The sequence below is a fragment of the Procambarus clarkii genome, chromosome 44 (genome assembly GCF_040958095.1).
Source record: "Procambarus clarkii isolate CNS0578487 chromosome 44, FALCON_Pclarkii_2.0, whole genome shotgun sequence".
In the NCBI taxonomy this organism is placed as follows: domain Eukaryota; kingdom Metazoa; phylum Arthropoda; class Malacostraca; order Decapoda; family Cambaridae; genus Procambarus; species Procambarus clarkii.
In genome coordinates, this window is record NC_091193.1 from 38,313,618 (window position 1) to 38,323,680 (window position 10,063).

The following is a 10,063-nucleotide window of genomic DNA, read 5'->3' on the forward strand; positions in this document are numbered from 1 at the left end:
TCATTTTATATCAATGCATTTGGGTGAGGTGATATGTTACAACAGTTTTGGATGAGGTGAAAACACATGACAGAACACGAAACAATGGGTATGATATTGGGTAAGTTTTAAAGGGAAGAATGGAAGTAACTGCAAAGGGCCTATTGGCCCATATTTCTTGATTTTTCTATATTGGTGCGGAGTCTTGAAGTGGGTCCATTAAGAAGTCCACTAAGGAACATATAATCTCTTCCCACAACCAGACCATCACCAGAGAATTCTTAACTAAAAACACAGAAATCATCGACAGATACAGCGATAGCAGGCGGCTTGACATCTGCGAGGCACTACACATCAAGAAGTCAACACCAGCATTCAACAGCCAATTAATGCACAACTATATTCCACCCACTTCAAGACTCCGCACCAATATAGAAGCATCAAGAAATATGGGCTAATAGGCCCTTTGCAGTTACTTCTATTCTTCCCTTTAAAACTTACCCAGTATCATACGACACATGGAGGGTGTCGACACATGGGCGTCGACACATGGAGGGTGTCGACACATGGAGGGCATCGACACATGGGATCGTCGACACATGGAAGGTGTCGACACATGAAGCGGCGACGACACATGGAGGGCGTCGACACATGGAGGGTGTCGACACATGGAGGACGTCGACACATGGAGGGGTGTCGACACACAGAGGGCGTCGACACATGGAGGAGTGTCGACACATGGAGGGCGTTGACACATGGAGGGCGTCGACACAAGTAGGGCGTCGACACATGGAGGGTGTCGACACATAGAGGGCGTCAACATATAGAGGGGTTCGACACAGGGAGAGGTGTCTACACATGTAGGGCATCGACACATGGAGGGCGTCGAAATATAGAGTGCGTTGACACATGGAGAACGTCTACACATAGAAGGCGTCGACACATGGAGGGTGTCGACACATAGAGAACGTCGACACATAGAGGGCGTGGACACATCGAGAGGTGTCGACACATGGAGAGGGTCGGCACATGGTGGGTGTCGACACATGGAGAGCGTCAACACATGGAGGGTGTCGACACATGGAGGGTGTCAACGCCCTTCATGTGTCGACGCATGGAGGGTGTCGACACATGGAGGGCGTCAACACATGGAGGGGGTCGGCATATGGAGGGCGTCGACACATGGAGGACGTCGACACATAGAGGACGTCGACACATGGAAAACGTCGACACATTGAGGGCGTCGACACACGTAGGTGTGTCGACACATGGAGGGCGTCGACGCATGGAGGGTGTCGACACATGGATTGTGTCGACACATTGAGGGCGTTGACACACGGAGGGCGTCGACACATGTAGGGTGTAGACACATGGAGAGAGTCGACACTTAGAGGGCGTTGACAGATGGAGAGCGTCGACAGATGGAGGACATCAACACCTCGAGGACGTCGACACATGGATGGTGTCGACACATGGAGAGCATCGACACATGGAGGGCGTCGACACATGGAGGGCGTTTGAAACATGGAGGGGTGTCGACACATGGTGAGCGTCGACACATGAAGGATGTTGACACATGGAGAGCGTCGACATATGGAGGAATGTCGGCACATTGAGAGCGTCGACACATGGAAGGTGTCGACATATGGAGGGCTCGACACATGGATGGTGTCGACACATGGAGGGCGTCGACACATGTAGGGCGTCGACACGTAGAGGACGTCGACACATGGAGAACGTCGACACATGGAAGACCTCGACATATGGATGGCGTCTTAACATGGGGAGCGTCGAAACATGGAGGGCGTCGACACATGGAGGGCGTCGAAACATGGAGGACGTTGACACATAGAGGGCGTCGACACATGGAGGGTGTCGACACAAGGAGGGCGTGGACGCAAGGAGGGCGTCGATACGTAGAGGGCGTCGACACATGAAGGGCGACGACACAAGGAGGCCGTCGACACATGAAGGGCGTCGACACATGGAGGACGTCGACACATGGAGGGTGTCGACAGATGGAGGGCGTCGACACATAGAGGGCGTCGACACACGTAGGGTGACGACACATGGCGGGCGTCGACACATAGAGGACGTCGACAGATCGAGGACGTCGACACATGAATGGTGTCGACACATGGAGGGTATCGACACATGGAGGGCATCAACACATGGAGGGCGTCGACACATGGAGGACGTCGACACATAGAGCGCGTAGACACATGGAGGGCGTCGACACATGGAGAGCGTCGACTCATGAAGAGCGTCGACACATGGAGGGTGTAGACACATGGAGGGTGTAGACACATGGAGGGGTATCGACACATGGAGGGCGTCGAAACATGGAGGGTGTCGACACATAGAGGGCGTCGACACATGGAGGGCGTCGACACATGGAGGGCGTTGACACATGGAGGGCGTTGACACATGCAGGGTGTCGAAACATGGATGGTGTCGACACATAGAGGGCGTCGACACATGGAGGGTGTCGACACATAGAGGGCGTCAACATATAGAGGGGTTCGACACAGGGAGAGGTGTTTACACATGTAGGGCGTCGACACATGGAGGACGGCGACACATGGATAGTGTCGACACATGGAGGGCATCGACACATGGAGGGCGTCGAGATATAGAGTGCGTTGACACATGGAGGGCACCGACACATGGAGAACGTCGACACATAGAGGGCGTGGACACATCGAGGGGTGTCGACACATGGAGAGGGTCGACACATGGAGGGTGTCGACACATAGAGGGCGTCGACACATGGAGGGGTGTCGACACATGGAGAGCGTCAACACATGGAGGGTGTCGACACATAGAGGGCGTCGACACATGGAGGGCGTCAACATATAGAGGGGTTCGACACAGGGAGAGGTGTCTACACATGTAGGGCATCGACACATGGAGGGCGTCGAAATATAGAGTGCGTTGACACATGGAGAACGTCTACACATAGAAGGCGTCGACACATGGAGGGTGTCGACACATAGAGAACGTCGACACATAGAGGGCGTGGACACATCGAGATGTGTCGACACATGGAGAGGGTCGGCACATGGAGGGTGTCGACACATATAGGGGTGTCGACACATGGAGAGCGTCAACACATGGAGGGTGTCGACACATGGAGGGTGTTAACGCCCTTCATGTGTCGACGCATGGAGGGTGTCGACACATGGAGGGCGTCAACACATGGAGGGGGTCGGCATATGGAGGGCGTCGACACATGGAGGACGTCGACACATAGAGGACGTCGACACATGGAAAACGTCGACACATTGAGGGCGTCGACACACGTAGGTGTGTCGACACATGGAGGGCGTCGACGCATGGAGGGTGTCGACACATGGATTGTGTCGACACATTGAGGGCGTTGACACACGGAGGGCGTCGACACATGTAGGGTGTCGACACATGGAGAGAGTCGACACTTAGAGGGCGTTGACAGATGGAGAGCGTCGACAGATGGAGGACATCAACACCTCGAGGACGTCGACACATGGATGGTGTCGACACATGGAGAGCATCGACACATAGAGGTCGTCGACACATGGAGGGCGTCGACACATGGAGGGCGTCGACACATGGAGGGCGTCGACACATGGAGGGCGTTTGAAACATGGAGGGGTGTCGACACATGGTGAGCGTCGACACATGAAGGATGTTGACACATGGAGAGCGTCGACATATGGAGGAATGTCGGCACATTGAGAGCGTCGACACATGGAAGGTGTCGACATATGGAGGGCTCGACACATGGATGGTGTCGACACATGGAGGGCGTCGACACATGTAGGGCGTCGACACGTAGAGGACGTCGACACATGGAGAACGTCGACACATGGAAGACCTCGACATATGGATGGCGTTTTAACATGGGGAGCGTCGAAACATGGAGGGCGTCGACACATGGAGGGCGTCGAAACATGGAGGACGTTGACACATAGAGGGCGTCGACACATGGAGGGTGTCGACACAAGGAGGGCGTGGACGCAAGGAGGGCGTCGATACGTAGAGGGCGTCGACACATGAAGGGCGACGACACAAGGAGGCCGTCGACACATGAAGGGCGTCGACACATGGAGGACGTCGACACATGGAGGGTGTCGACAGATGGAGGGCGTCGACACATAGAGGGCGTCGACACACGTAGGGTGACGACACATAGCGGGCGTCGACACATAGAGGACGTCGACACATCGAGGACGTCGACACATGAATGGTGTCGACACATGGAGGGTATCGACACATGGAGGGCATCAACACATGGAGGGCGTCGACACATGGAGGACGTCGACACATAGAGCGCATAGACACATGGAGGGCGTCGACACATGGAGAGCGTCGACACATGAAGAGCGTCGACACATGGAGGGTGTAGACACATGGAGGGTGTAGACACATGGAGGGGTATCGACACATGGAGGGCGTCGAAACATGGAGGGTGTCGACACATAGAGGGCGTCGACACATGGAGGGCGTCGACACATGGAGGGCGTTGACACATGGAGGGCGTTGACACATGGAGGGTGTCGAAACATGGATGGTGTCGACACATAGAGGGCGTCGACACATGGAGGACGTCGACACATGGAGGGTGTCGACACAAAGAGGGCGTCAACATATAGAGGGGTTCGACACAGGGAGAGGTGTTTACACATGTAGGGCGTCGACACATGGAGGACGGCGACACATGGATAGTGTCGACACATGGAGGGCATCGACACATGGAGGGCGTCGAGATATAGAGTGCGTTGACACATGGAGTGCACCGACACATGGAGAACGTCGACACATAGAGGGCGTGGACACATCGAGGGGTGTCAACACATGGAGAGGGTCGACACATGGAGGGTGTCGACACATAGAGGGCGTCGACACATGGAGGGGTGTCGACACATGGAGAGCGTCAACACATGGAGGGTGTCGACACATAGAGGGCGTCGACACATGGAGGGTGTCGACACATAGAGGGCGTCGACACATGGAGGGGTGTCGACACATGGAGAGCGTAAACACATGGAGGGTGTCGACAAATGGAGGGTGTCAACGCCCTTCATGTGTCGACGCATGGAGGGTGTCGACACATGGAGGGCGTCGACACATGGAGGGCGTCGGCATATGGAAGGCGTCGACACATGGAGGGCGTCGACACATAGAGGACGTCGACACATGGAGAACGTCGACACATTGAGGGCGTCGACACACGTAGGTGTGTCGACACATGGAGGGCGTCGACGCATGGAGGGTGTCGACACATGGAGGGCGTCGTCACATTGAGGGCGTCGACACATGTAGGGTGTCGACACATGGAGAGAGTCGACACATAGAGGGCGTTGACACATGGAGAGCGTCGACACATGGAGGACATCAACACCTCGAGGACTCCGACACATGGATGGTGTCGACACATGGAGAGCATCGACACATGGAGGTCGTCGACACATGGAGGGCGTCGACACATGGAGGGCATCGAAACATGGAGGGTATCGACACGTTCAGGACGTCGACACATAGAGGACGTTTGAAACATGGAGGGGTGTCGATACATGGTGAGCGTCGACACATGGAGGATGTTGACACATGGAGAGCGTCGACATATGGAGGAATGTCGACACATTGTGAGCGTCGACACATGGAGAGGTGTCAACACATGGAGGGCGTCGACACATGGAGGGTGTCGACACATAGAGGGTGTCGACACATGAAGGGCGTCGACACATGGTGGGTGTCGACACATGGAAGGTGTCGACACATGGAGGGCGTCGACATATGGAGGGCGTCGACACATGGAGGGTGTCGACACATGGAGGGTGTCGACACATGGAGGGCGTCGACACATGGAGAGGTGTCGACACATGGAGGGCGTCGACACATGGAGGGTGTCGACACATAGAGGGTGTCGACACATGAAGGGCGTCGACACATGGAGGGTGTCGACACATGGAGGGCGTCGACCAATGGAGGGCGTAGACACATAGAGGGCGTCGACACATGGAGGGCGTCGACACATGGAGGGTGTCGACATATGGAGGGCATAGACACATGGAGGGTATCGACACATTCAGGACGTCGACACATGGAGGACATTGACACATAGAGGGCGTCGACACATGGAGGGGTGTCGGCACATGGTGCGCGTCGACATATGGAGGGATGTCGACACATAGAGAGCGTCGACGCATGGTAGGTGTGGATCCATGGAGGGCGTCGACACATGGAGGACGTCGACACATGGAGAGCGTCAACACATGGAGGACGTCGACACATGGAGGAGGTCGACATATGGAGGGCGTCGACACATGGAGAGCGTCGAAACATGGAGGGCGTCGTCACATGGAGGACGTCGACACATGGGGGGCGTCGACACATGGAGGACGTCGACACATAGAGGGCTTCGACACATGGAGGGATGTCGACACATAGAGAGCGTCGACGCATGGTAGGTGTGGATCCATGGAGGGCGTCGACACATGGAGGACGTCGAAACATGGAGAGCGTCAACACATGGAGGACGTCGACACATGGAGGAGGTCGACGTATGGAGGGCGTCGACACATGGAGAGCGTCGAAACATGGAGGGCGTCGACACATGGAGGACGTCGACACATGGGGGGCGTCGACACATGGAGGACGTCGACACATAGAGGGCTTCGACACATGGAGAGGTGTCGACACATGGAGGGCGTCGACACATGTAGGGTGTCGACACATGGAGAGAGTCGACACATAGAGGGCGTTGACACATGGAGAGCGTCGACACATGGAGGACACCAACACCTCGAGGACTCCGACACATGGATGGTGTCGACACATGGAGAGCATCGACACATGGAGGACGTCGACACATGGGGGGCGTCGACACATGGAGGACGTCGACACATAGAGGGCTTCGACACATGGAGAGGTGTCGACACATGGAGGGCGTCGACACATGGAGGGTGTCGACACATGGAGAGCGTCAACACATGGAGGGTGTCGACACATGGAGGGTGTCAACGCCCTTCATGTGTCGACGCATGGAGGGTGTCGACACATGGAGGGCGTCGACACATGGAGGGCGTCGGCATATGGAAGGCGTCGACACATGGAGGGCGTCGACACATAGAGCACGTCGACACATGGAGAACGTCGACACATTGAGGGCGTCGACACACGTAGGTGTGTCGACACATGGAGGGCGTCGACGCATGGAGGGTGTCGACACATGGAGGGCGTCGTCACATTGAGGGCGTCGACACATGTAGGGTGTCGACACATGGAGAGAGTCGACACATAGAGGGCGTTGACACATGGAGAGCGTCGACACATGGAGGACATCAACACCTCGAGGACTCCGACACATGGATGGTGTCGACACATGGAGAGCATCGACACATGGAGGTCGTCGACACATGGAGGGCGTCGACACATGGAGGGCATCGAAACATGGAGGGTATCGACACGTTCAGGACGTCGACACATAGAGGGCGTTTGAAACATGGAGGGGTGTCGATACATGGTGAGCGTCGACACATGGAGGATGTTGACACATGGAGAGCGTCGACATATGGAGGAATGTCGACACATTGAGAGCGTCGACACATGGAAGGTGTCGACATATGGAGGGCTCGACACATGGATGGTGTCGACACATGGATGGCGTCGACACATGTAGGGCGTCGACACGTAGAGGACGTCGACACATTCAGAACGTCGACACATGGAGGACCTCGACATATGGATGGCGTCTTCACATGGGGAGCGTCGAAACATGGAGGGCGTCGACACATGGAGGGCGTCGACACATAGAGGGTGTCGACACATGAAGGGCGTCGACACATGGTGGGTGTCGACACATGGAAGGTGTCGACACATGGAGGGTGTCGACACATGGAGGGTGTCGACACATGGAGGGCGTCGACACATGGAGAGGTGTCGACACATGGAGGGCGTCGACACATGGAGGGTGTCGACACATAGAGGGTGTCGACACATGAAGGGCGTCGACACATGGAGGGTGTCGACACATGGAGGGCGTCGACCAATGGAGGGCGTCGACACATAGAGGGCGTCGACACATGGAGGGCGTCGACACATGGAGGGTGTCGACATATGGAGGGCATAGACACATGGAGGGTATCGACACATTCAGGACGTCGTCACATGGAGGACATTGACACATAGAGGGCGTCGACACATGGAGGGGTGTCGGCACATGGTGCGCGTCGACATATGGAGGGATGTCGACACATAGAGAGCGTCGACGCATGGTTGGTGTGGATCCATGGAGGGCGTCGACACATGGAGGACGTCGACACATGGAGAGCGTCAACACATGGAGGACGTCGACACATGGAGGAGGTCGACATATGGAGGGCGTCGACACATGGAGAGCGTCGAAACATGGAGGGCGTCGACACATGTAGGACGTCGACACATGGGGGCGTCGACACATGGAGGACGTCGACACATAGAGGGCTTCGACACATGGAGAGGTGTCGACACATGGAGGGCGTCGACACATGGAGGGTGTCGACACATGGAGGGTGTCGACATATGGAGGGCGTCGGCACATGGAGGGGGTCGACACATAGAGGACGTCGACACATGGATGACGTCGACACATGGAAAGGTGTCGACATATGGAGGGCGTCGACACATGAAGAGCGTCGAAACATGGAGGGTGTCGACACATGGAGGACGTCGACACATGGAGGGCGTCGACACATGGAGGACGTTGACACATAGAGGGCGTCGACACATGGAGAGAGGTCGACACATGGAGGACGTTGCCACATAGAGGGCGTCGACACATGGAGGGCGTCGACACATGGAGGACATCGACACATGGAGGGCGTCGACACATGGAGAGGTGTCGACACATGGAGGGCGTCGACATATGGAGGGTGTCGACATATGGAGGGGGTCGACACATGGTGGGCGTCTACACATTTAGGGGGTCGACACGTGGAGAGTGTCGACACATGGAGTGTGTCGACACATGGAGGGCGTCGACACATGGAGGGCGTCGAAGCTAACAACATTCCCCTCAAGAAGTCACGACGCCCTTGAAGTGCCTTGCACTCTGCAACATGTATTTCTATATGACTTTGTTGCAAGAAAATGGTCTCGTATATGAGTGTATGACCGCAGCTCAGACGGCCAGCAGTGCCGGGCCCACTTGCCATGGTCTCTAGTGCACTTGAGCGGTGGGGACGACCCGACCAGGCACACTATATGCCGCCATTATACCACAAGTTATCCCCGCGGCCCCACTCTTCACCCAGGACACTCTCCCTGACCCAGGTGTACCGGGGCAGAGTACCTGTAGTGCTGGTACGGCTCTACAGGTACATGCCTCCATCCCTCTCCCGCAGCTATAGAGCGGTCCATTAGAGGAGCGTTTAGTGGCGCGTGTGGGTCAGTGGTGGTGGTGGTGGGAGCGCCTCGGGCGAGTCATGGGAGGCTGTGCTGGTAGAGGAGGTGGGAGGCAGCTGGTGTGGGGGTGTAGTTGTGGGGGAAATGTAGCACAACTTTCAAGCTCATTACGGCTCTCTTTATTGACTAGTACTTGGTCGTTACGGCCGGAGAGCTCTAAGTTACGCTCGGGGAGTTCTACGTTACTGCCGGGGAGCTCTATGTTACGCCCAGGGAGCTCTATGTTACGGCCGAGGAGCTCTAAGTTACCCTCGGGGAGTTCTAAGTTATACCCAGGGCGCTCTAAGTTACGGCCGGGGAGCTTTATGTTACGCCCAGGGAGTTCTATGTTACGGCCGGGGAGCTCTAAGCTACCCTCAGAGAGTTCTAAATTACACTCGGGGAGCTCCAAGTTATGCCTGAGGAGCTCTAAGTTACCCCCAGGGCGCTCTAGGTTACGCCTGGGGAGCTCTAAGTTAAACCGCAGGAGCTCTAAGTTACTCCCAATGCGCTCTAAGTTACCCCTGAGGAGCTCTAAGTTACTCCCAATGCACTCTAAGTTACGCCCTGGGAGCTCTAAGTTACGCCCCAGGAGCTCTAACTTATCCCCGGGAGCTCAAAATTACCCCAGGGAGCTCTAAGTTACGCCCCGGGAGCTGTAAGTTATTCCAAGGGAGCT

The 10,063-nt window shown here is 56.1% G+C and overlaps 6 protein-coding genes across 6 annotated transcripts; all 6 read right to left on the minus strand.

The window, feature by feature from the left end:
• Positions 1–1,079: 1,079 nt before the first annotated feature.
• LOC138350232 (keratin-associated protein 10-6-like) lies at positions 1,080–1,742 on the minus strand. The gene has a single exon (XM_069300585.1). It carries the CDS (start codon positions 1,740–1,742, stop codon positions 1,080–1,082), a length of 663 nt encoding a protein of 220 aa, XP_069156686.1.
• Positions 1,743–1,754: 12 nt separating this feature from the next.
• LOC138350233 (keratin-associated protein 10-6-like) lies at positions 1,755–3,077 on the minus strand. Its single transcript, XM_069300586.1, has one exon. The coding sequence runs from the start codon at positions 3,075–3,077 to the stop codon at positions 1,755–1,757; it is 1,323 nt and encodes a 440-aa protein (XP_069156687.1).
• Positions 3,078–3,460: 383 nt separating this feature from the next.
• On the minus strand, positions 3,461–4,834 carry LOC138350234 (keratin-associated protein 10-6-like). The gene has a single exon (XM_069300587.1). The coding sequence runs from the start codon at positions 4,832–4,834 to the stop codon at positions 3,461–3,463; it is 1,374 nt and encodes a 457-aa protein (XP_069156688.1).
• Positions 4,835–6,229: 1,395 nt separating this feature from the next.
• On the minus strand, positions 6,230–6,904 carry LOC138350235 (keratin-associated protein 10-2-like). The gene has a single exon (XM_069300588.1). The coding sequence runs from the start codon at positions 6,902–6,904 to the stop codon at positions 6,230–6,232; it is 675 nt and encodes a 224-aa protein (XP_069156689.1).
• A 400-nt stretch (positions 6,905–7,304) lies between these two features.
• Positions 7,305–7,808, minus strand: LOC123747898 (keratin-associated protein 10-10-like). The gene has a single exon (XM_045730113.2). The coding sequence runs from the start codon at positions 7,806–7,808 to the stop codon at positions 7,305–7,307; it is 504 nt and encodes a 167-aa protein (XP_045586069.2).
• A 318-nt stretch (positions 7,809–8,126) lies between these two features.
• LOC138350236 (keratin-associated protein 10-4-like) lies at positions 8,127–8,696 on the minus strand. Its single transcript, XM_069300589.1, has one exon. The coding sequence runs from the start codon at positions 8,694–8,696 to the stop codon at positions 8,127–8,129; it is 570 nt and encodes a 189-aa protein (XP_069156690.1).
• Positions 8,697–10,063: the final 1,367 nt, after the last annotated feature.

Excerpts from the sequence above, each read along its gene's own strand:
- LOC138350232 (XM_069300585.1), bottom strand. The coding sequence starts at position 1,742 with ATGTCGAGGTCTTCCATGTGTCGACGTTCTCCATGTGTCGACGTCCTC.
- LOC138350233 (XM_069300586.1), bottom strand. The coding sequence starts at position 3,077 with ATGTGTCGACACCCCTATATGTGTCGACACCCTCCATGTGCCGACCCT.
- LOC138350234 (XM_069300587.1), bottom strand. The coding sequence starts at position 4,834 with ATGTGTCGACCCTCTCCATGTGTTGACACCCCTCGATGTGTCCACGCC.
- LOC138350235 (XM_069300588.1), bottom strand. The coding sequence starts at position 6,904 with ATGTGTCGACACCTCTCCATGTGTCGAAGCCCTCTATGTGTCGACGTC.
- LOC123747898 (XM_045730113.2), bottom strand. The coding sequence starts at position 7,808 with ATGTGTCGACGCCCTTCATGTGTCGACACCCTCTATGTGTCGACGCCC.
- LOC138350236 (XM_069300589.1), bottom strand. The coding sequence starts at position 8,696 with ATGTGTCGACGCCCTCCATGTGTCGACGTCCTCCATGTGTCGACACCC.